The 25,805-nt window shown below is 37.2% G+C and overlaps 1 protein-coding gene across 1 annotated transcript in view; it reads left to right on the top strand.

Moving 5' to 3' along the window:
* The window catches only part of LOC145686462 (uncharacterized), a 91,385-nt gene that overhangs the window by 52,027 nt on the left and 13,553 nt on the right, over nucleotides 1–25,805 (top strand). The window contains exons 4-7 of the mRNA XM_081759792.1: nucleotides 5,420–5,603; nucleotides 8,820–8,887; nucleotides 13,534–13,674; nucleotides 23,326–23,445. Of these exons, the coding sequence (XP_081615918.1) occupies nucleotides 5,420–5,603; nucleotides 8,820–8,887; nucleotides 13,534–13,674; nucleotides 23,326–23,445 (513 nt within the window). The remainder of the gene's footprint in view (nucleotides 1–5,419; nucleotides 5,604–8,819; nucleotides 8,888–13,533; nucleotides 13,675–23,325; nucleotides 23,446–25,805) is intronic.

The raw sequence follows: 25,805 nt of genomic DNA, 5'->3' as shown, positions 1-25,805 counted from the left end.
ATAAGTTTTTCCATCAAGATGACTCATAGACCATTATGAGGTAAAAGAAGAATTATAAGTTGGAAGAAATTGAAATATCCCTTATTTATGTAGTAGCTTTTTGGTAAGTTTTGAATCTTATTTGCTACATAGTTCACTTTTGTCGCATCTAGGAAACAATTGTCTGTGGGCCTTCACTATCTGCAAAAGAAACTGTTTCTACTCTTCATTTTTCGTTGTTTCTGCTCTTCATTTTTCGTAAGAACGTTGTTGTAATCTTCTATTAGTTACACTCCTTTTTCTGCTGCACCGTTTGTTACGTGGATGAATTTAACCATTGTCTTTCCTTGAAGATAGTCATTGTTATTTGGCCATGATATTGGATCGCACTTAAGAAACCCTTTGGGTACTTAAAATCTCTCGAGGAAAATTTGTGTGTGTGTTGTAACAAAATCCTGTTTTCTCTTTTCACAAAAAATGTTATGGTATCGTCTCTTGCGTCAGGTCTCTTTGCTGCTTCACGGTTTCCCCTTATAGTTTTAATTCTTTCAACCATTTTTTTTTTTTTTTTCATTTGGTAACTCCATCATCAAAAAATCCCAATGCTACGTGTTCCTCCGTCAAGTACCAGAGTTGGCGTGAAAATTTAAAAAGAGTCATTTGAGATAATTCAGCATCTGTTTGTCTATAACTGAATAAACCTTTCAAAAATTGCAGGTCTTGTAATGGTGAATGGGATGCTTGATTACATTAAAGCTGAGCTTGAACCTATAGTCGTATCAGAAAATGCATACTCTCCGAAGACCCGTTTCTATTTGCTTCGTTAAACGAAATTGTTGGCGAAAGGGAAATATTTTTAAATAGTAGATTGCTTTTCCCATCCATCTTACATGGTGAATTTGCTCCAGGCAAACGAAAGAAAACTCAAGGAGGTATGCCATCCAAGAATATGATGGTCAGTTCTAAAAATTCCCAGTAATCTTCTCTGTGGTGTCGTACTTCTACAAGTTTGATAGCAAAATTCAACACTTCATTTCTTACATCGGAAATATTGTTCCTTACATCATCATAAATTCCTGGAATAAAGTTAATACAGTCTATTTTAGACCACTCGTTCTGAAAACACTTCAATGGGAGAACATCCAGTCCAGATGCAAACGAAATACAACACTTAAAGTGTTGGATGGCAAAATGGCGCAACTCAGTTTTGAGACATTGTGAGAGGTTGAGACTTTTATTAGAATCAATATAGTAAAAGCGGATAAAATCGGTTCTTTGTGCTGCCATCTTTTGGCCTATGGCCTGGTCTTTTAACTCTGAGATACACAACATTGCCATCCAATAGATTATGGTTTGAAGTTCAGGAAAATGACTACATCTCAATTTTCTTAAAAAATGACTAACGCCACTTTGCCATCCAACGCCTCACTTATCAAATACACATTTTAAAATTAATCCATAAATGTGATGTCTACAAGGAAGGTATAGAAGGTTATTTTGGAGCTACTGCTCTAGCAGAATGCAAGCACCGTTGTCATTACCCATATTACAGGGAGTAGTGTCACAATAAACTGACTGCACGAACTTTACCAAGTTCCATTCTTCAAGCGAATGTACTATAGTAAAAGTAGTATGTTCTTCTCTTTATGATGACAAAATGGGAACACCAATTAGCCTCTCATGACCATCTCCTATAATAATTATTGATAACCTGTCGGCAGTCTCTCTGCCAGTCAAATAAGGCAGTAGTTTTCCATTCCAATGCACTTCTAACGCATTTGATGCACTCTGAAATTGATTTTTTTTGTGGTTCTGTACAACTCCGCTACGGATTTTCTCTCAGCATCGGTGAATGTAAGATCCATTTATTACTATTTCCTCTACATTATGGCCTAATCCTTCTGCCGTCGCTGTCAGAATATGTATTGCTGCTCTATCAGTGACCTTTTATCGATCAAGAGCAATACCAGTCGTTGAGTAATAAAATTAGTTTTCCTCTTTTACATCTCTTGGAGAGTCCGGGCACACACGCATCCATATTTACATTTTGTGTAACATTCTCAACTTGTTTTCCTCTTCATTACTTGAATTGCTCCATGCCTTTTGGTGTATAAAGTTCTTTCGCATTCCTCTTTCTCTTGAAGCCGTGCATATTCCTTTCGTTCTTTTTGCACCACACTCATGTCTTTACTTTTAGTTGTGAGAAATCTTTTCACAGGTAATAATTCTTACACGACTAAAGCTATCTTTAAAATAGTGCCAGATGTGCTTCTGGTAAAACGCTACCTCAAAATGATATGCCATATGATCCTCTTCCTATTTGAAAATTTTGACCTGAATCCAAGATGGCGGATTTCAAGATGGCCACTATGACAGTACTATACAAAATTAGGTATGTTTCTTCCTCTGTTTCTATTACGCAGAGCATCTTCGCATCCTCTTTAGCTATTTCTAAATTACATGGATTTATTCCAGATTTTTTCCCATATACTATGTACTGTAATCGGATTCAAAATTTTAGGTCGCTTGGGGCACCATTTAACATTATTCAATGAAGTTAATTTTTCTCCTGGATTCATTTAGTCCCATATGGAACCATTTTAGGAGGTGAGTCCAAAGAAATTCGGTAATCAAAAATTAAGGACCACCCTAATATATATATATATATATTGAAGTCAAGTTTGAATAAAAAATATTTTACTTACATTTGGAAAAAAGAAAATATTGTAACGATCGTTTAACTTAGTAACAAACAATTCCTTTATTTGGCGTCTGCGGTGGCTCAGTAGTAGAGCGTTCACCTCTGATGCATTAGGCCCTTTGTGTGATCTCAGCTCGTGCCAAGTGACTTTGTGGTGGACAAACACTGTGTGCGTGGGTTTTCTCGGAGTTCTTCCGTTTCCTCCCACTTTCTTCATTCCACCATTTCCTTCATCACCGTCTCATTTATCCTAACCGCCATAAGCGTGGGACGTAAAACTTAAAGATTTCATTTAATTTTCAATTCCTTTATTTGTATTTACAATTTATAATCAGGTACTTTTCCATGTTTTTAGTAGTTCTCCCAGTTCAGATAGTCATTCGTGGTATTAAATTTCTCATGAAGGCAGAAAATTACCTTTGTACGTCACAGGTCATTACGAACTCAAACTACAAAACAATGATGTTTCCCAAGTGAAAGATATTCCTGCCGGTTAATCATCCTCTGCGCAACTTAAGATTTTGCAGACGTGCGTAAAGGTTAAAAACCCTAGGACTGCTGCCCAATACTTCCAGGATTCTCCATAATTTGTTAAAGCATTGCAATGAGTTATGCATGTGTTGTTTAATGATTTTCATTGCACCTTGTAGAAGTACAATTATTGATGCTTTTACCGAACAATCTATTGATGCTTTTTGGGATCCAACCAAAGTTGATCCTAATATATGTCAATGCTCACGCTATTCTGGACTCACTGAATACAGAAGGTGTTCTATTTATGTTGGACAGAATTGAAGATGTCCATGCTGTCTAAGGAATGACGGTAGAACGGTGTATCTACTGTCGTGAGTTGTAGGTGGCTAAGTACCTTGCGTAGTGTCTTCAAATACTATCTAAATTAAGTAGTTACTGGGAATAGATTTAACAGTTATATTTCTAGGTTTTCGGCATCTATGGCGATTTTAACCTGTATGAGGGATGACGTTCCTCGGCAATCATACTACCCGGGGGAGTGGGGAAGGAAGGAAGCGGCCTGGGACCTCTATGTTAGGTACAATCCTGGCATTTGCTTGGTGTAAATTAAGAAAATCCGGAAAAGAACTCAATTAGTATGGCTATCCTGAAAAGGCTTTTACACCATTTCGACCGAGTGCCCACCAGGAATCGAACCCAGAACCATTCACACCAAAGACAAGAGCGTTAGCGTCTACGCTACGTGGGGCCACGTTACTGGAAAGAAAAAGACTAATTGGAAAGCTATTGTGCCAACTACACAAACTTGGAGCCCGTGGCGCAATAGTCGCGAACGAAAAGCTCCAGGAAAAGTGACACCCGCAGTGTTGCAGGGATCCGCCGATTGGCGTGCCAGGAAAACCCACAGACCCAATTTGTGATGGACCAGCGATTCAGTTTAGTACCTTGAACTTTGAGCACAGTCATTCTTAAACAGCTCCAGCTCAGGTATGTCCTGAGAACCATGTACATTGTTTTCTTCCGCACAAAATGAAAAACGAAAAACATGCTGCAGGAAACTTGAGAAACACCTGGCGGTGTTCAAATGGCAAGCAATCATCACAATGGATAAAGCATACGTCCATTTCGCTCCTGGTGGTCATATTCGAGAACTAATATATTGTCATAGTGATGCTAAGGGCCATTGTAACGCTGTTCGCTACTACTGGGAAAATTTCCTCGTTACGAGATTCAATTACCCGGTAAAATTGCTGATATACAAGGTTGATAAAATCTTGAAATTGAATGCAAGATACTTCCAGGAATCCATTATGGGATATCTCGGATCGACATCCGACAATTATACGGTGTGAACACTAATGAGGTGAGTATCCATATCATACCGCTAGAATATTTCTGCATTTTTATCAGGAAATGAGAAATGTAACGGTAGAATAAGACAATGGTTTTTGTTATAGAATATTACTAGTTTTATTAGAGTTGGTGTGGTAGTATAGTGATAAAGGTAATCATTACAACGGGAATAAGAAATTCGTGTCTTTCTCCGTTTGAAGACATTACTGTGAAAACCTCTGGTGCCAGTCCAGTGTCTTTCTGCAGCTTTGACCTGTCGAAAAGAGGTCTCCAACATCTACGTCCGTGTACCTTCCTTAATAGAATGCAATCAGTGTTAGCAGTGAGTTTTCTGGTAAGTACCATTCAAAACCGGTCCGATTTAAACCAATCTTCTGAATGGTTTGTAACTCACAAACATCTATAGTAGGTTTCCCTTAAAACGTTGAAACAACAGACTTAAGAGAATTGCTTAGAAATTTTTAGCTTGCACCCATGTATGTGATATGATGTTGTTCATAACAAGTAGTAGCAGTACATATCTGATTCCTCTTAACACAGTGGTGACCAACTTATACGCTGTGGGTCAGGACAAAATAAGAATCACTTGGGGGAGGGAGATTAAAAATAAATAGATAACTAAACATAAAACAATAGCAATTGAAGAGCATATATTAATATTCTATTCTGTGAATATTTGCTGTATTCTACGTATCCTGCTTGATGTTTCATGTGTGTATGCTAGACCTGTTAGGACTTGCGCTACGAACATTTGAAAGTAACTCTATGAAATCTCCATACAATTTGTTGGTCGCCATTAACTTGTTTGCTAAAGTCAAATACTATTTTCTTAACAGAATACTCTGCGACTGAAAGTGGACTTTTGGGTTTATGAGTATATGTACTATATTATTTATTCCGCTTTGTCTTTAGGTGAACGTCCATATCATTGTGAAACATGTAATCGCTGGTTTAGCCGAGCAGATAAGCTTCAAACGCACATGAGAATCCACGCTGGAGAGAAGCCTCACAAGTGCAACCTTTGTGAATACGCTGCTGTTGATAGTGGTAGTCTTCGAAAGCACATGAGGATTCATACAGATGAAAGACCATTCAAGTAAGCACTTCTTCTTCCTCATTTTCTTGCGTACTTATTCTGTTGTTTCCTTTATTATTTCTTGCATTGCTTGTTTTGCTTTTTTTAATCTACTGTCCCCTTGTATGAAGTAATGTGTGAACCGTATAAATACAAACAAATTTATATAGTATATTTTAATGCATCCAATGATCTTAGTACAAAATACAGAATTTATTGTATTATTCGTAATAGTTTCGTGTTAGTTTTACGTTCCACAAACTTATCTTCTACATTTTCTTAGAAGCATTGCAAATAGTGATAATACTAAAATTGTAGGAAACAGTGACTCAGTGGTAGAGTGCCCATCTTTTCTGTTAGGGGTCCTTGGTTCGATCTCTAGCCACACGAGTTTGTAGTGGACAACATTGTATCAGTGTTTTTTTTTTTTTTTTTGAGGGGGGGGGGTTTCCCGTTTTCTCCTATATTTTCATTCAATCAGTTACTTCATAATGATCCACTTTCTTTAGTTATCTGTGTTCTTTAACCTAAAGGGCATATATATAAAACTAGAAATTTCGTTCCTTTTAAAATTGTGAATGGACCGGATTGTTTGTCATGAAGCATAGTTTTTGTAACACATACCTAAGTAGATACTAATATAAAACTAAATTCTTGGCGCAATAGCCTTCAGGCAGTCAGGACCTACCAGCCATCCTTTGGGGCAGTGTTGGGTAAATTACTTGTAAAAATGTAATGCTTTGCAAGTTACTTTACTTTCCCTTAAAATGCATTTCGTTACTAATGCGTTACTTGCACTCAAAAAGTAACTGTTACCCTACTTCGAAAGTAACGCGTTACTTTTAGATCCGAATCTTTGAATATGTAAATAAAAATCTTACTCAATTTTCTGTACTACTACTATTACTACTACCATTATTATTATTATTATTATTATTATTATTATTATTATTATTATTATTATTATTATTATTATTATTATTATTATTATTAATAATAATAATAATAATAGGCAACATTATGCTAAGGAGAATCCCCCACAAGGGGGGCTAAAGGGGGTTACTGGGGGTAACTCAAAAATTTTAAATAGCAACCCCCATCGTGTGGTACCTCGTTTGAAAGGTATCACGTGTATTGACCTGTTCTGGAAAGTGCATGTTGATTGCATGTCCGTAGCCAACATGGCTGCCATCCGTAAACTATGATCGAAGAAACATTGCAAACCTGTAAGAAGAGAGTAACATAATATGATTTGGAACATACCTCATTAATGCAGGAGATGCTCGAAGTGTGCACCGCCCACTTCCTGGCAGTAATGTAAACGTTGGACGAACTCCTCTCGAACACGGGTAAAAGTCATTACCGGTATAGAATGACAGGCATCAACTATGCGTTGGCGCAACTCCGCAATGCTGTTCGGCTGCGTGCGGAACACTATAGTCTTCAAATAGCCCCAGAGAAAAAAGTCTGGTGGAGCAAGGTCTGGCGAACGGGCTGGTCATTCAATGTTGCCGCGTCGACCAATCCATCGTCGGGGAAACTCACTATCTAAATATTCACGTACAAAGCGGTGAAAATGGGCAGGACAGCCGTCATGCTGAAAAACGGGCGGAATCTCTCCAAATTCTTGCGGATTCTCTTCCATTGCCTCTACAATCAACGGTGCAATAAAGTCTTGCAGCAACGCCAGGTACTTCTCACCCGTTAATATTCCATCGATGAAGAGGGGCCCGATTATGTGATTACCTAAGATACCCGCCCAGACATTCAGCGACTCTGGGTGTTGAGTGTTGCCTTCACGAAATACATGAGGGTTTGTGTCACACCAATATCGGCAGTTATGCCTGTTGACCTTACCATTCAAGTAGAACGTACTCTCATCGCTGAAACACACGTTTGTCAGCACAATGGTCCCACGTGCCCATGCCTCACACATCTGCTCACAAAACTCGATACGCATATCGGGATCATGTTCACTTAACTCCTGGACCATATGTAGTTTGTATGGATGGAAGGTATGTTTTTTTAAGATTCTGTATGTCGTTGTGCGTGACACACCACACGTTTGAGCCACAGTTGTTATGAACTGTTGAGGATGCACATTCAGCTCCGCCAACACTTGTATCTGTGTTTCTTCCGTAGCAACACTAGGGTTTCGAGGCTTTGGGGCATTGGTCACACTGCCTGTCGTAAAGAATTTGATTAATAAATGGCGTACAGAAGAAACACTAATTGGGTTGCGCACATTTTGTTCATTGAACAACCGTGCTGTTGCACTGTACGAACGATTCGTAGCACCAAAGAGTAACACAATTTCAATTCTCTTTTCAAGAGACCACATTATGTATGCAATGTAGGATGGTCAAACGCACCAGCACAAACACACGTCTACGTCCTTCAGACCTACTGTTCCGGGTTGTAATGTAGCGCACTGTTGGTCGGAAAAGCACATCTGATAGTGGTGCACGAGTAAACAGAGTAGCTTTGCTAAAGTACGTGTGTCCAACACCAAAGCGCCACCACGGGCAACTCGTCGTCATGAACTACATCTCTTCGTCCGTAAGAGTAGCAGTTCGACAGTAGCGCAATGGTAAAGTGTTGGTTCAGTACACGTGCGGTCCGGGGTTCGAGCCTCGGAGGGTTCAGATTTTTCAATAATATTATGGTACTCTCTTTTCTATCGGTTTCAGTTCAATTTGCATGTTTTGTATTTGCAATACTGTTATAGTGTTAGTTGTGTGGTATGTGTATTGTGCATTCGTTCCGAACTAGACCTACGTTAGACTTTAGAGTTTGTTGTGGACACGGTCTGGTCTCTATACGCGATTACTTTTCCAGCGAGGTACCACACGATGGAGGTTGCTATTCAAAAGTTTTGAGTTACCCCCAGGTAACCCCCTTTAGCCCCCCCTTGTGGGGGATTCTCCTTCTCAGCATAATGTTGCCTTTTATGTCCCTTGAAGGTTCCAAAAGGTTTCATGTTTCTATCTGCCTTGGTTTCTTCAGGGGGTGGACCTTAGTGTTATTCGTGGAACGCACTGTATATATATATATATATATATATATATATATATATATATATATATATATATATATATATATATAATATCAATGCTGAGAGTTGTTGAGTTTTGAAACTTTTAGTGTTACTTGCCAGTTATCACTTGTTACTTGTTCCTTTTGTTATGGCTTTTAACATTTTTTTTAAACATAAAGTTTGTGTTATTTGTATTTCAGGTGTCAGATATGTCCTTACAGCGCAAGAGACACATCTCAGCTGACAGTTCATTTGCGGACACATACAGGTAAAAATAACGGTCGAGGTTTCTCGCACATAAATATGTTGTGGAGAGAGAAATCCCAGACAGAAAATGCAGGTGGTTTACAGGCGCCTGTGAAACATGCATAAACAGGCATATTTTTACAGGCGTCTGAAAGTGGAACACTTTTAAACGCATGAGGCAGATATCGATTTATTTGAAGATCATTGCATGGTTCATTTCACGGAAACGTAGTTTTCATGTTGATAGCGTTGCAACCTTGCAACGTGAAAAATGCGTGTAAACAACATGTAGAGAGTGGAAGGACATGTACGTAACCGGCATATTCCATGTAGTTGACATATTCGTTACCTCATGAGGATCTGTTGACAGCTGCTTTTCATGTGTTAAAAATGTAATTGACTTGCTAAATACATGTGAAATACAGGTGTTAGCGAATTAGTGGGCGTGTGATCGGAATATACATGTAAAGTACATCGCATTAAGTGTACATAAAATTTGCGTGTCACAGGTGTTGAACACGCATAAGATATGTACGTTCCATGTACATATACTGCAGAAGAGACATGTAGGTAACATGTACATGGGAGCCACGTGTAACATGCGGTTTGACTGTTTATGAATTGGGTATGTATTGTATAGATCACATGCATGTTAAACGTTGGTCACATGTACATGTAATATACATGAGACCTGCGTGTTACAGGTGAATTACTTCTGCCTGTAACATATGTGGGAAATGTATGTTACAGGTGGATTACTAGAATGTAGACTGCATATTTTAAGGAGTAATACTACTATTTGATCCATCTAATCCAAGGGTCTGCGCACGTCTCTGTGAATGTGTCAGCACCTTGCATATGTGCATGTCAAAAGGGAGACTTGATGTCTGGATATTGCATGTTCCCTACGCCTGTAACGTGAATGTTTCACTCAAATCAACCTTGTCCATCGCATTTACCTGTTTAAGCTATTTACTCACTACACGTATCTGTTTAATCCATTTATTGGCAGTCATGATCATTGCATGTTCCCATTCATCTGTACATTGCCTGTACACTGCATGTAGGTGAGTTCACACTTTGCATGTTACAAGCAATGTGTCCAATTCTATTCCAATGTACTATACATGTGTCAGGACCTTGCATATGTGCATGAGAAATTGGAGACTTGGTGCCTGAATATTACATGTTTCCTACACCTGTGACATTAATGATTCACTCCAATCAACCTTATTTATTGCATGCACCTGTTTAACCCATTTATTGGCAATCATAATCATTGCATTTTCCGTTTACCTGCACTTTGCTTGTACATTGCATATAGGTGGGTTCACACTTCGCATGTACACCGGAGATAATATAGGCAGTGTATTCAGTTGTAATTACATGTATTATACATGTGTCAGGACCTTGCATAGCTAATGTCGAATTAGAGACTTGTGCCTGAATATTGCATGTCTCCTATGCCTATAACGTGAATGTTTAGCTCCAATCCATCTTGTTCACCACACGTATCTGTTTAATCCATTTATTGGCAATCATGATCATTGCATGTTATCGTTGACGTGTACATTGCCTGTACACTGCACGTACGGGAGTTACACACTTCGCATGTACACGAAAATGATAAATGTAAAATAACATATTCTACATCATGTGTTTTCCATGCTATACGCTAATATATGGTATTTACATGTAATGCGAATGTCACACATGTATATTACATGTTGATAAACAGGCACCTTCCTTGTACTTTTCATTCTTACCGTATTGCGAATGTTATCCATTCAATCCATTCAAGGTACCTTACATGTATATATTCCCTCCATTTACTTGCATGTGAGTGACTACGTGTACATTGCATGTTCTCATTTTAATGTACAGGCTCTGTACAACGCGTGTTTCCGTACAAAATTTCCAACAGAAGTTTAATACTTTTTCGACATGCATATCACCTTGAGACAATGTGCCTGTAATATTTTCTTTACATGTGTTTTCGCCGAAACAGGCGCCTGTATAATGCCTGTCAAAATCTGACAGGCTTTTACAGGCAGTTCGATGCATAAAACATTGCATGCTTCCTCAAAACTTTTCATAATAGAACTCAGATGAGGACGAAAGATTGTTCCATTATACTACTTGCAAACTACCCGAGAGAAAAAGCTCAGTATTGTGAAAGGTCTTGCAATGATTGCTAGTTGAAAAAAAATGTTATTACTGCTTTTCTTTTCACAACTTGTCAAATGGTCTACAGTAAGTTATATTGAATTTGAGGTTTTGTGTTCTTAAAAAAATGAGGACACCATACTCTAGTGGTTAGAGCGTTAGACTCACGTCCACATGGTCCCGGGTTCGATTACCGACCGGTGCTTTCCAATTTTCGTCGTCCACCCAGCGTCATGAGGCAAACTGGGGAGTAGCGTGAATGAAAGACGTGACGGCCACTAGGTCTAGGAAGTTCCCGATACGCCGGTTAGTTTGACCATTGCTCGTCGCTAGGCTGGACGTAGTTCAGCCGGTCGCTGACAGATGGCGTTGGAGTGGCTTAGGCTCTCAAATGGGCTGTTACGACAAATGATGGTGGTTGTGGTGTTCTTATAAAACACCGAGGTTATGAAAGACCTGACATACTATTAACACGAACTCCGAACCACGAAGTTGAATCCGGTGAGATTCGCATGTGCACAGACCATTATGCAAGATCAGTCTTCACATTAGGTTGTTCCCCACCACACTATCTCGCTTCCAAGGGCGCCGACCCCTACAGTAAATTATATACTATATATAATTTACATATAATTTAATACTTTGAACAAGTTTTTGTTTTCTTTTAAATTTTATAATTCATGATCTACTCTTAACAAATATCAGCCTCAAACCAAACATTTCATTAATTCGAAAGTCATTCCCAAAGTAATGTCACACATATTTTCTCTATATCCAATTTTTATTCTACATGCTTGTTATTTCTGCAGCACATAGAACCATTCTTTACGCTTCTATATTCATTTCGTTCAACCTTCTCCCACGCGAGGTGCTCTCATATCAGTCCATCAAAATGGCTTCTGCTGCGCTTTATGTTCGTCAGAAGCAACATGCTGTGATTGAATTCGTGATTTATAAAAAATGAAACAGGGGGAAACGTTCGCAAGAGACTGAAAAAGATGTTTGGAGATGACACTGTCGATGACAGTAGCGTTGGCCGACGAGCACGCAGGACCGTTTGTTGGAAATGAGCTTGCCAACAACATTCACAATTTGCTACGCAGCAACAGACCACAAACTGCACAGACTCTCTTGTGACGATTGCTAACTAGTAGCTGAAACTTTTACGGTACAGATATACAGGCCCTAGTTCCAAGAAGACATAAAGCTAGAGAAAGGATTGAAGATTATCCTGAAAAATGTGTATATGGCATTCAAGCATATATGAATACACTGTAAAAATAGCATACGTGTAGATTAAAAAATGAATATAGAAATAAATTGAAGGGTATTTGGAGTGACTCTTATAATCCGGGGATTTGGAAAAAAAATTGTTACATTTTACGTAAACATATTTGACATTCTTCGCTTTTCGTGACCATTGGATGATGCACGTGCCTTCTGTGCGCATGGTTTGAGTTCGACTTCTGATGAGGTTAAAGACTCGCATAAAAATCTGACAAGGAACTGATATGAACGTGTATTGGTATATAAACTTTTCCCTCATATCTATTCCGTTTAATCAATATAAAACTTGGTACACACATTTCTTATCCCCTATGATATTTTTCGAGATACATTTGGATTGTATGCTTTTACCCGGGGCCACTCCAGAGAGGTCTAAAGTTAATGAGAGGGATTTCTGTAGGGAATTTTCCCGACATTCTCCCAATTTTCCCTGTTTAAGTACGTTATGGGCCCCAATACATAGCACCTCTGGAAAGCTTGTTCCATGCTGAAGACAATGAACTGTAATCCATGACTTTCCAATGAACAGTGTTGATGCAATAGCTATTTCACTGCAGGTCTACAATTTTCTTCATACTAACAGGGTTAATGGTCCCCAGGGACTTACTCCGTTGTCCATGGCACCTTATTTTTTTGTACATGAACATATCTTGTTATGTTTATCGAATTGACGAGGTTTGATTCGGATGTCTGGATGACACATTCATGTCCGTTCCTTGTGAGTAGTATTCGAATCCCACTTTAAGCGTTAGGTTCTGTCTCATATAGTTTCTTCAGTGGTGAGAAAAAACATCTAACGTCAATTAATAAAACAACCGAAGTTTGATACTTCTACTTGCATTAATTAAATTTACATGGAAAAAATACTTGGAAACTCTTGAAACTTTTTATAACTCATATACATCAATGTTTTAGAAAGCGACTATATTTCATTTGAATGTTCATTGGTTTAACATTTATATTATGTACCTGTAACATTTTTCTTACATATAATTAGGTCTTTTGAATCATCCTATAAGTCTAGTTTCAACAAATATAAATCTGCATACTTTTCAGTTATTAAAATTAATGTATGAAAAAAAGGAAAAAATGTAATATTATAACTTCTAAGTAATATTATAAGTTACATTACTTCATAACTTTTTTTAAAAATATTGAAAGATAACATGAAAAGTTATGCGATTATTTACGAATGTCTTTATTTTGTTGTTGCAGGAGACAATCCATTTGTGTGTTCTTACTCCTGTTGTCCAGCAGCCTTCAAAACTAGTTCAGACTTGAAAAGGCACATTCGAATGCATACGGGTGAAAAACCATACGCATGTGAATTATGCGATTATAAATGTGCAATTAAATGTAAGTCTATTTTTATTTATTTCTTCTCTAATTGCATCTTATTAATATTAAATCACAACTATATTTAAGCTTCTAATGCAAGTGGAACGGTTGTGTTTGGTACAGAGTTATTACAAGTCATCTTCTCGGTTAGAAATACTATAACATAGGTTTAATGACTTGGATACTTAGAACTTGTATTAATGGGAAGATAAACTTAGAATGGTTTCAGTGCCTGGTAAACCTGTCGCGTAGTTATATAGTTCGCCATCAGGAGTGATATGGGAGAAAGTGTCAGTCAACGAACACATAAGAATGTTTTGTATATCCTCAATTATCACACCAGCCGGTGTGTTAGTGTGCAATGTAATTTTCGAAGAAAGTTGGAAAAAATCTCGCAGTAAGTGTTCAATTCGTACTCCGATTTTAAAGAAAGAGATTCTACACCCTCCATTCCAAAAGAAACCGAACTTTTGAAAACAAATAGTACCACTAGTGCCATCTGTTGTAATATTCTACCGGTAGATGGCGTAGTCTCTCATTGACAACTGGTATAAATGTCATGACATTTGGATGCACGGCAACAAAGTTATTGCGTTTCAGCTGTCAGTGTTGTGTACATCGGTCGGAAAATGAGTTTCAAACAACGAGCTGCAATTGAGTTTTGTGTTAAACTGGGTAAAACTTTTAGTGAAACGCACCAAATGCTACAAAATGCATATGGTGATGAGTGTCTATTAGTCTGGAGGAAAAACCCTACTTTTGGACCAAACCAAAAATTTCAGTATGTCTAATGTTTTTCAGCGGTTTTTAGTTCATTTGAGGGTGCTGAAGCTGAATCTGCGGGGTGTACAAATGTACACCTTGAGCATTTTGAGTAATTCAAGATGGCGGCCAATATGGCGGCTGTAAAAGTGACAGGAATAATTTTGTATATTTTGTCAAGATGGGTATCAAATTATATGTTTTTTGGGTTGCAGATTCCAATAATAAAGTCAAAAATGTTATGAAATTGATACAAATCGAGATATTCAATATGGCGCCCAATATGGCGGCTGCAAGTTTATATTATCATTTCTGAAACCTATTTTTGAAAAAGTATTTACTGACATGAGTAATAATAAATCATAAAACCTTAATTTTGTGCTCACAGATGGCAGCATTTTCACAGAATTTAGGAAAAATATCTCAGAAACAAAATAAGAGATACTTCCAAGTGAAATACTAGAACGATTTATGAACGGCGAACATGTTCTGCGTCACAAACCAGGTATCTGAAATGCTATATGGTCAGACATGTTCATTGAGAATACATTTATGCGTTATGGCCATGGACCAGGAGGAATAATCTGACTTACACTAAATCCATCAGCATTGAAGCGATGGGCTTTCAGCCTTCACACCTGCAGTCGTTCAGTAAATGACATTTATGTCATGAGAGATGCTGGACGAAATATGGAAATAACTAAGCATAAGGAAGGAATGCCGTCTCGAGTAAAAGGAGATGCTGCAGACCGAATTAAGTTAAAGGAAAAGCTGTCTCATTGTATAGATCCTCTGAAGACCGATGATCAGCCAAAAACTATTGTGAATATTGTGACTGGGAAAATTTGTTCCCAAAAAGTGAATGTTGATAATGCTGTTGAGATAGGTGAGAAGGCGTTGTGTTCTTACGAAGAAAAACTACCAACTGGTTTTCACGATCCAATCTAAACAACGCTTCGTAATGTTTCCTGCCATGACGTCAAAAGAACAGCTAGTATTGGTGTCATTGACACAGAACTCTTGTGCACGCGTGCAATGTGTCTCACATCTACAAAAGATATTGATGCTAAAGAAGTGATTTCATATGAGCTTGCCGCTGTTCTCACATCTTTGTTTGATGAATATGGGACTCCCAGGTTCTGCAAAAGTAAGTAAAAACTGAAACAAATATTACAGGTAGAGAAGTCTATGAGATCGTACAAGCACGAAGATGCTATCATACTTGATGGTTGTGCTGTTTTGTGGGTGATCAACTGGCCATCTAACGGAACTCTTCTTGACTTCATAAAATTGTATCGGTCATATGTGCTTGAAAAATTGAACAAATGCAACGTGTGCCTGATATTTGACTAATATAAGGAGTATAGCACCAAAGGAGGAATAAGAAGCGTCAGAACAGGATCAGCATGTATCAGGTATCATAAATTGTCTTTCAACACGTCCTTACCCTCCCAACAAGTTGTGCTGAATGTTACGAAGAATAAGGTACAACTAGTACAGCTGATCTGCAAGTATCTAATGACAGAAGGGTTGCCATCATATTCCACCAAAAGCCTATTCATCACTGGACCAGAAGATGTTACAACAGAAATAACTGCTGATCAAGGAACGTCCAGATACGAAAAACACTCACAAAGAGGCTGATGTCATAATTATCACACAAGTAGTGATGGTAGCCAATCAGCTGGACAGAAATTGTACAATAAATGTAATTAGTGATGACAAGAATGTTCTTCTCCTCCTGATGCACCAATATCACACACAAAAACTTACTTGTAACATTTTTATGGAGGCAACTCAAAATCATAGAGGAGCTATTGACATTGGATTGTCTGTGTCCAAACACTGTGATATTGTTTCAAAATTACTAGCACGTCATTCTCTTTCTGGCTGCGATACAGTTCCTACTCTTTATGGCATTGGAAAGCAGAAGGCAATGAAAGTACTACAAAGTGGGAAGGAGCTTCAAAAGCTTGGAAATAAGACATCACTACTTGAAGATGTGATTCAGGAGGCAACTGAGTTTATAGCTTCTTGCTATGGTAGTAGGATAACTGGCCCTACAATGTCTGATGTCAGAAGAGATGTCTGGCTGAAAAAATTGTCAAAGAAGTCTGCCTTACATATCCCGAAATTGAAGAGCTTGCCACCAACTACGGAGGCATTCTCTGAAAATTTAAAAATAACTCATTTCCAGGCTTGTATTTGGAAACAAGCAAATAAACCAGACCCACCAGACATGGATCCGACACATTTGGGGTGGTATCGTGATGAGTTGAACAAAACATTGGAACCAGTTACTGTACCACCGGGAACTGTGATTGCACCGAAAGACATCTTGAAGATGGTGAGTTGCGGCTGTTCTTCTGAAAACCTGTGTAAAGGACGTTGTGGCTGTGTGGCAAATCATAATAGCTGCACTGACTTCTGCAATTGTGGAGCCTCTAAACGATGCCAGAATATTTTCACACGTCAAAATACTAGGAATCTAGAAGACGAAAACATGGATACTTCTTCTGACGAAGACTGACAAGTGACTGATCTGTGATATTTATTATTTTGTTGCGGAATAACATAGAAACATCGGCATTTTGTATTGTAAATTTACATATTTTGCATTAATGTGGCCAGCAACATAATTCTTGATTAAGAAAACGTCCAGGAAAAAATATAAGAGAATCTTCAAACCTAAGTTTGTGTTGTTTGTTTTCTTTAGCACACAGAAAGGAATGGTTTTGTAAATAAATATAGAGAAGCCCAAAATGTGAAAAAAAAAAAAAATGTTCTGGAGCGCAAACAAGGCAACGGAGAAAGCATCAACACCCAATCCAAAATTTCAGTGTATCAGATATTTTTCCAAGTATGTACCTAGCTCGAGGGTCGCGAATCTGAATATACCATATTGAATATAATGATTTCTATCAATTTCATAATGCTTTTGAAGTAACTATTGAAATCTGCAACCCAAAAAACATATAATTCGATACCCATGTCGATACAATACTCCAAAAATATTCTTGTCAATTTTACGGCCGCCATATTGGGTGCCATATTGAATACCTCGATTTGTATCAATTTCATAACATTTTTGACATTATTACTGAAATCTGCAACCCAAAAAACATATAATTTGATACCCATCTTGATATAATATACAAAAATATTCCTATCAATTTTACAGCCGCCATATTGGCCGCCATCTTGAATTACTCGAAACGCTCAAGGTGTACATTTGTACACCCGGCAGATTCAGATTCAGCACCCTCAAATTAGTGTAAAAGCCACCGAGAAACATTAGACATACTGAAATTTTTAGTTTCGATGAATTTCCTCCAGACTATATCCCGTACGCAAGTTTACGAGTGGTTCAGGCGATTCAAATCGGGTAGAGAGACGCTGGATGATGACGAAAGATCAGGCCGTCACAGAACCGGATTATCGGAAGAAAACATCGAAAAAGTGCGTGAATTCATCAAACATAACAAAAAATCGTCGGTGAAAGTTATTGAAATGGAATTAGGCATTCCTCAAACAACCGCATACCGCATTTTGACCGAAGTTTTGGGCCTTAAGAAGGTTAATTCGCGGTTTGTACCACACAAACTCACCGAAGACCAAAAAGTTGATCGAATTGTGCATTGCAAAGACATCGTTAAAAGTGCTCGGCAGGATCGAAACTTCTTGAAATCGATTGTAACTGGTGACGAGACGTGGTGTTTTGAATATGAGCCCGAAACAAAGCGGCAAAGTGCTGAATGGAGAGCGCCGGATGAAGGAACACCCAAAAAAAGTCGCTTGGTGAAGTCAAAAGTTAAGGTGATGCTGATTTGTTTTTACGATTCAAAAGGAATTATCCACAAAGAATTTGTTCAGCCCGGCCAGACAGTCACTGGAGAGTTTTACTTGGGCGTCATGAAGCGTTTGCTGGCAAGAATTCGTCGTATTCGGCCCGAATATCGCGAAATCGGCAGTTGGACTCTTTTGGACGATAATGCACCATCACATCGTTCGCGACTTGTAACTGAATTTTTGGTCAAAAATCACATTATTCGGTTGCATCATCCGCCCTATTCACCAGATCTCGCTCCGTGCGATTTCTATCTGTTCCCGAAACTGCATTTGGCGATGAAAGGAAAGTGGCACGCATCGATTGATGCCATTGAGAAGGCGACGACCGCCGTCCTAAAGACCATTCCAATAAAGGACATGGAGAAGTTGTTTGACAACTTGTTGGAGCGTGCAAATATGTGTATCGATGCAGAAGGGGAATACATTGATTAATAAAAATGATTTGTTCCAAAATGTACATTGCTTTTTTGTTTTTTTTTTAAAACGTTCGGTTTCTTTTGGAATGGAGGGTGTATGTGGTAACGAAAGTCATCGGGTTGTTCGTTAAAATAGTGAAACGTGTTCGTGGAACTTTCATACTAAGTTCACAAAAATCCAGCTAAAAAATTGGATATCTCACAGCCGACTGTGTTGAAGATTTTTCGCAAACGTTTGTGATACCTCTACCGATTGCGGTTGTTGCAAGCTTCGACACCAATCGACAGAGTTAATCGGCTTCTGCGATATTATGCAAAGTAATAACCCTGTGTTAATAGTGTTCAATGATAAAAGCCACCTTTTGAGTAGAGAGAACTAACGTGATGCTAGAATCTGGGGAACAGAAATCCCACATACCTGCGAGGAGCATATGCGCAACTGGCCTTAGGCGTGTATTTTGCGCTATAAACCATGAGAAAAATCTTATAACTTCCTTTTTTGATAAGGAAATTGTTACAAGAATTTACGCAGCTGGAACAGAATATTTCAAGTTTTATCTTCCAACAGGACGAGACTCTCCTCCATTTTCAGAAATAAAAATCAGAAGTGAGCACAGTAGGCGACTACCAAATAAATTGATTGGACATACTGGTCGTGCTATTAGTAAATTTCATTAATCTCCACTGACATGATTATTAGGGTACAAGAAATTGCAATCGTTCTTCTACTTACTACGAGGTGTGTTAGAAAAATAATGAGACTGATTTTGTACTAACTAAAGTTTTTATGTTTTTCAAACAACAATGTTATCCCCTTCAAAGTAGTTCGCTTAGGCAGCTATACACCGGCGGAGTCGATGTTCCCACTCTTGGTAGCATTGCTGGAAGTCTTCAACTGGTATGGCTTATAGCTGGTCGGTCACAGTCTTTTGAATGTTCTCCAGAGTTCCAAAATGACGTCCTTTTAGGACATGTTTCAATTTCGGAAAAAGGAGAAAGTCACAAGGACTCAAATCAGGTAAAGAGGGGGGTTGAGGAACAACAGTAATGCGTTTTGAGGTCAAAAATACACTGATGGAAATGGTCGTGTGACACGGGGCATTGTCATGATAAAGCATTCACTTGTCTGCAATGTCTGGTCTCACACGAATCACTCTTTTCTTGAGCCTTTCTAGGACACTTTTATAAAACACTTGGTTGACAGTTTCTCCTGGTGGAACAAATTCTTTGTGTACGATACCCTTACTATATATATATATATATATATATATATATAAACCTTGATCTTTGATTTACTCATTCGACATTTTTTCGGCCGAGGAGATGACAGAGTGTGCCACTCTTCGCTTTGCCGCTTTGTTTCAGGATCATACTCAAATATCCAGGATTCATCACCTGTGATCACACAATTGAAGAATTCTTGGTCATTGGCAATCCTCTCAAAAAGATCAACGCGCACGTTTTTTCGATTGTCCTGTTCAGTTGTGAGGTTTTTCGGCACCGTTTTGGCACAAATCTTTCGCATGTTCAAATCGTCTGTCAAAATTTGATCTACGGTGAAAGTGTTCAAAATTAACTGTTCACTCATCATCCTTATTGTTTAACGACGGTCTGATCTTACAAGAGCCCACACACCGTTTTCGATACCCTTCCAACGTTTTCGTCAGTTTTTGAAGTTGAAGGTCTCCCTGAGCGAGGTTCATCTTCAACGTGTTCTCGGCCTTCCAGAAATGATTTGTGCGAGCGGAAAACTTGTGCTCTTGATAAGCAATGTTCCCCATAGGCCTGTTTCAACTTTTCAAAAGTCACACTCGCGGATTCACCAAGTTTAACACAAAACTTTATTGCACAACGTTGCTCTAAATTCCGATGCTCCATTTCTGTAACACACAACAAAATCACAACTTCACTGATAACGCTGTCAAAAATAATGTGTTAGCTGTACAAAGTTGTAACTCGTACTGAGGAAGTGGAAGGGATAAACAAATTGGTCTAACACAGGCTGGTAGACACAGCGTTGCCAGATCGCCCGCAGTGTTGCCAGTCTCATTACTTTTCTCACACACCTTGTATATACAGCAAAAATAAAACCGTCAATAATATTAAACATACATATAACAGACTTTGCGCTCCTGCTCAAGAAAAATTTTTTTTTTCCCTGAGAGTCTGAGAAACTTATATAAAACTACCTTTGAAACACCCTCTTTCAAATAAAAATAAATAAAATTACAAATCAGTCCAAGCTTAATGAAAATATATGTACGTGCACCCCTGTTCACGAAAATAAGCCCTCACAAAATTTATGTAGTGTCATCTTTAAAGTATTCTCTTTCAAGAAAATAAAAGCCAACTGGTTAGTGAAAATATGTCCGAGCATACCTAAATATATGACCATTTTATTTGGTAGAAGTTTATTTACCAAAAGATTGTGTGATAAATGGTGTTCTCTTCGATTTTGAAATACATTGAAATGTGTGAAAAAAGTGGAGGTAGACGTAAAGAGGATTCATCAGATCTAAACTTACTAGGTACATCTACGACGCACTGCATTTTAGGCTATTGCAGACCTATACGTACTTAAATGTACTAGTTAATATGTTAAAAAAAATATATAGTGAGCAATATTGGTTCTTCAAGTTTCAAAGCTGTTTAATATATAATGTATTAAAATTTACTTCTTCTTTCAGTATTATAAATATCGTCCTCGAATTTAATTAGCTTATAACGTTGGTTACGTTATCTGTATACAGTGTATCAATGCTCATAGTAAAATTTTTACTCCGTTGAAGATCACAGCAAATTCTTGTGTGAGGTACGACTGGGCACTTGTAAAAAGTCCACTCACAACTCAGATAACGTCATAGGCAAAAGTAACAAGAATTTAGCTCGGCATTGCAATAACCAGGGCCCGGATCTTGTTGACAAGTCAACTTTTTTCTGTTATGCATAGGACAAGGCAAGTTCAAATAAAAACGTTATCCATCAACTCTAGGTTCTAAAAATATAGTTTTTTAGGGTCAACTTTTGGTCACTTTTTGCTGTTTTGAAATTTTAGGTCATTTTTTAATATTTTAAGGTAACTTTTAGGTCACTTATTGTCTTTTTATTCTTTTTTTCTACATAAGGAAATCTTTAAATGAACACGGTTTACAGATGTGGGAAAGACGAAGTTGAATAATCTCTTTTCTTACTTCCTGACTATTGGAGTGGAAAAACTGCATTCTTAACAAGCTAATGAAAACTAAACTGTAGCTGGTTAACGAAAAGTGGGGGTTGGTAGGTGGAAAAACAGATAGTTTTGGGTTATTGACCACAAATGATGTGATCACATGAATAACTAAAAATGAATTAGAAGGCGTACAAGGGTTATAAATAGGTTTTTATCTATTATTTTCATGTAGTTTAAACTTGCTAAGTTTTATTGTTTAAGTGTGCTTCCTAAAACTCGGGAGTGAATTGACCCTTTCAATACTTACAATGCCGTACAATGAACTGATCAATAGAAATAAATGATCAATGGACTGCAACTAACTGAAACAAAACTTTTTGAAAAAGAGTGACAAATGTTAATTAAAAATCCAATAGATATTAAAAAATGTCAATGTTTAATGAAATAAAAGTTTGAGAAAACGTAAGTTTTAAGGTCAATTTTTGTGATTTTTAGGGTCATTTTACAGGAATTTTAGTGTCATCTTATAGGTCACTTTTAAAATTTTTTTAGGTCAACAAGATCCGGGCCCTGGCAATAACCTTGTTCTCTTTGCACCATGACCGGGCAGAGAATGGACCGCTCATCTGAAATTTCTGTTAGCATTGCGATAGGAATTTCCGTAAGATCTTGGCCATGTGCCACCAAATGACATATGGATGACTCACATTAAACCGAAGTTTTGTTTGTCCCATTAATTTTGTCGGGAAAAACAAGTAAGGGAAACCTATTTTTGGAGCTCCCGTCGTATATTGCTGTAAAGTTACTGGTTTAAATGTTTATAATCTAGTAAATGCCGTATTCAAGATTGGCGCATACTGGGCACTCTATATTCCACTTAATTCACCTTCATTTTCATTACCTGAAACGCAGTACTTTGTACGTAATGATCGAGCAAATGTTAATTCGATCTTAGTCTTGTGTCTTATAGATTTGAATGTTTAACGAAAGAACTACTTCAATAATAAGATTAAATAAATTTAAAGAAAAGTTTAGTGAATTAATATTGTCATGAATGTCTTTTAAGTCATGATAGTTCAATTTATACACATTATTCTTTTTTCTTTCAAAATTTGCTGTTTTGGTATGTGCCTCCAATGCTTGCCAATACTTAAATAGACCTATGATTCTACTTTTTTATTAAACCCTATAGCTGCTAGCGAATGCCTTTGTTGCACGGGATCTCGGGTTCATCTCCCGGTGGGGGAGCCTTGAAGATTTTGAACGCATTACAATGGTTCAGATTCCACCGTGAACTGTAGGTCAACATCTCACGTGGTGTTGCTGTCGAAAGAGACGCTAAGCGCCAATCCAACCAACGAATTAAGTAGAATCATAAGTCTTCTAAAATCAACTCAATTTTTGTGTCAGTCTTTTCAGTATGTGTTTTCTTTGAATCAAGATAATTAAAGGTTTTGTTCGTTTCTTTTTCAGCTAACTTGAAAGTACATGTAAGACTGAATCATAGTACCTTAAAAACGTTTGGCTGCCTACATTGCAAATTCGCTGCCAACTCTCGAAAAGTACTTAAAGAACACGAAAAGACGCATGCAGGTACAGTGCTTACTTTTGCAACATGTTTTGTTAGAACGATTTTTGTTTCAGCTCTGTAACATTATCAAAGGCTGAGATATTTTATATCGTAGGAACATTCGATAAATGTCAAAAATGCTTAGTTCCAGAATAGAAACATGGCTGCCATTTTAGATAATGATAAACAGAAAACAAGTAACTGTAGTCTTAAAGTTCTGTTCTACACAATAATCGTAGGAAAAATAAAAGTTACGTACTTCTGAAATGGTCGAAGATTCCAATTTCTCTTTGAAATGGAATGATCAATGGGGAGTTTATTATATTTTCGATAACAGTTTAATTACAACGTGTTATTCTACATTGATTTAGTTTCAGTATAATTCACAATTAATGAGACAATCTAAATAAATTGCCGATTGTATTAATTTTCAGAAATTCGATGTAAAAATAATGTACGTATACAATATTATTCAATTATAATTACTTTTATTATATCAATATATATTTTAACTTTTGAAAGATATTTTGTAATTTATGTTTAGTTAATAGGAGATATGTTGTTTGGTTTTATATTTCGTCTTTGGGATAGGTGAGGATGTTATAATTTGTGAATAAGGGTCTTATTTTTCTTTTATTTGTAGGTGAAATTATTATTTAAGTTGAAAGGGTTTGTCTTTGAAACTATGAAATTATTAGTTAGACTAGGATTAGATACCCTGTTGTATGTAATGTAAAATAGTACATGGGTAATAGTAGTTATGTTTTTGAAACTCAAAGGATTTGACGGTAATGAATTGACGGAAGTGTTTTAATATGTTTGCATATGCATAATTTTATATATCGTTTACCAATTTGTGATTGTAATAGTTGATTAGTTACGTGGATAAACAGATTTTGCTGTTTGGAATGTTCATGGATAATGTTTGTAATTGAAGGTACCTAGGTGAGCGTAGAGGCCGGAACTGAAGTGCTTTCCTTCTGAAGTCGAACTATGGATCTTCTATGTGTCAAAATGGTCGAGCTAATTTAGGCACGCAACTATGCTATATTATTGAATATCAGAATAAATATGAATTTGGCTATGGAAGAGTATTTGCTTTACTGAACAGTAACTGTAGTTTAGTTGAGCCAGTATAATCTTATGTCTAGTATATATGTGAAGTTCTCTGCTTCTCTTTTAAATTTCAACTCTGACACTTTTCTTCTCACTTCCTTCTTCAGAATATTGTCGCTACGCCTCCATAAAACCTAGAGATGCAAAAATGCCAGCTTTTTTGAATCGATGGTTTTTTGCACATAAAAAGCCGGCTTTCTGGGGGGAAAAAACGAGAATTTTGGAAATTTTGGCTTTTTTCATTTTCATGATTTTTCTGTTTAAATAGCTTTCTTATAGTATACTCTAAAGTTAAATAAGATTCCATGACCTAAATGCCATAGTTCGCTCTGGAATTCATCATCATGATGGATGGAGCACATGGTTTATGAATTAAAGTAAACATAAACTACGTAGTATTTGAGGGCAATTTTAGAAGCTATTTAACTTTATTTTAACTTCTGAATTATCGACATTTTTTCTACTCTAGATCATTTCTTTTTAGTCATCCGTGATTCACTTCTTAGAGCTTAGTACTCTAGCTTCTAGCACATAATTAAACTTGTGTTTTTTAATATATCCATCAGAGCGTACGTTTTTCAATATATCTGTCAGAGCGTACTTCCACATTTCCGTTATACTGTAGCTGTGCAATGATTTAACAATAATCTTCCGGACACAACCTTGAATACCATTTGATAGAAATAATCAGTATCGGATTTAGAAAAATATTTGGGAAGGGTTTTTCTGAATAATGTTTGGTTTTTCTAAAAATTCCTAACTTTTATTTAAGAGGAGCTTAAGTTTATGAGTACAGGCATAACAAATATTTCGTTTCGTTTGTATATTCAGCTATAATCTTCCAGATACAACTTTGAAGACCATTTTATACTGATAATTAGTGGCGGATTTAGAAAAGTATTTTGGGAGGGGCTTTTTTTTATTAATGCTTAGTTTTTCTAAAAAAATCCCTTTTTTTAATTTTTTTTTTATTTGAAGACAGCTTGAAGTTTGAGTAAGGGCAAAACTAATATTTAGTTTGTTTTAGAAATTCCGTAATTTCGGGGTAGAGGTTTCAATCCGAAAGACATTCCCACCCGAATCGTCTTCGCAAATCCATCACTGCTGGTAATTAGTAATAACAAAGATTTAAAAACGATTAGAAAGGAAGTCGGCCAGGACTCACAGTATACGCACTACCTCTACATTCACACATGGAATTAAGAAAACTTTAGTCAAAATGGTCGAATGCGGGGTTGAATCCCGGACTTCACTATAGAAGCGCGAA

The sequence above is a fragment of the Thermobia domestica genome, chromosome 1 (assembly GCF_964235325.1).
Source record: "Thermobia domestica chromosome 1, izTheDome1.hap1.1, whole genome shotgun sequence".
Taxonomy (NCBI): Eukaryota; Metazoa; Arthropoda; class Insecta; order Zygentoma; family Lepismatidae; genus Thermobia; species Thermobia domestica.
Note: the sequence above shows the minus strand (reverse complement) of the source record. Positions and strands in the feature narration are given on the sequence as shown.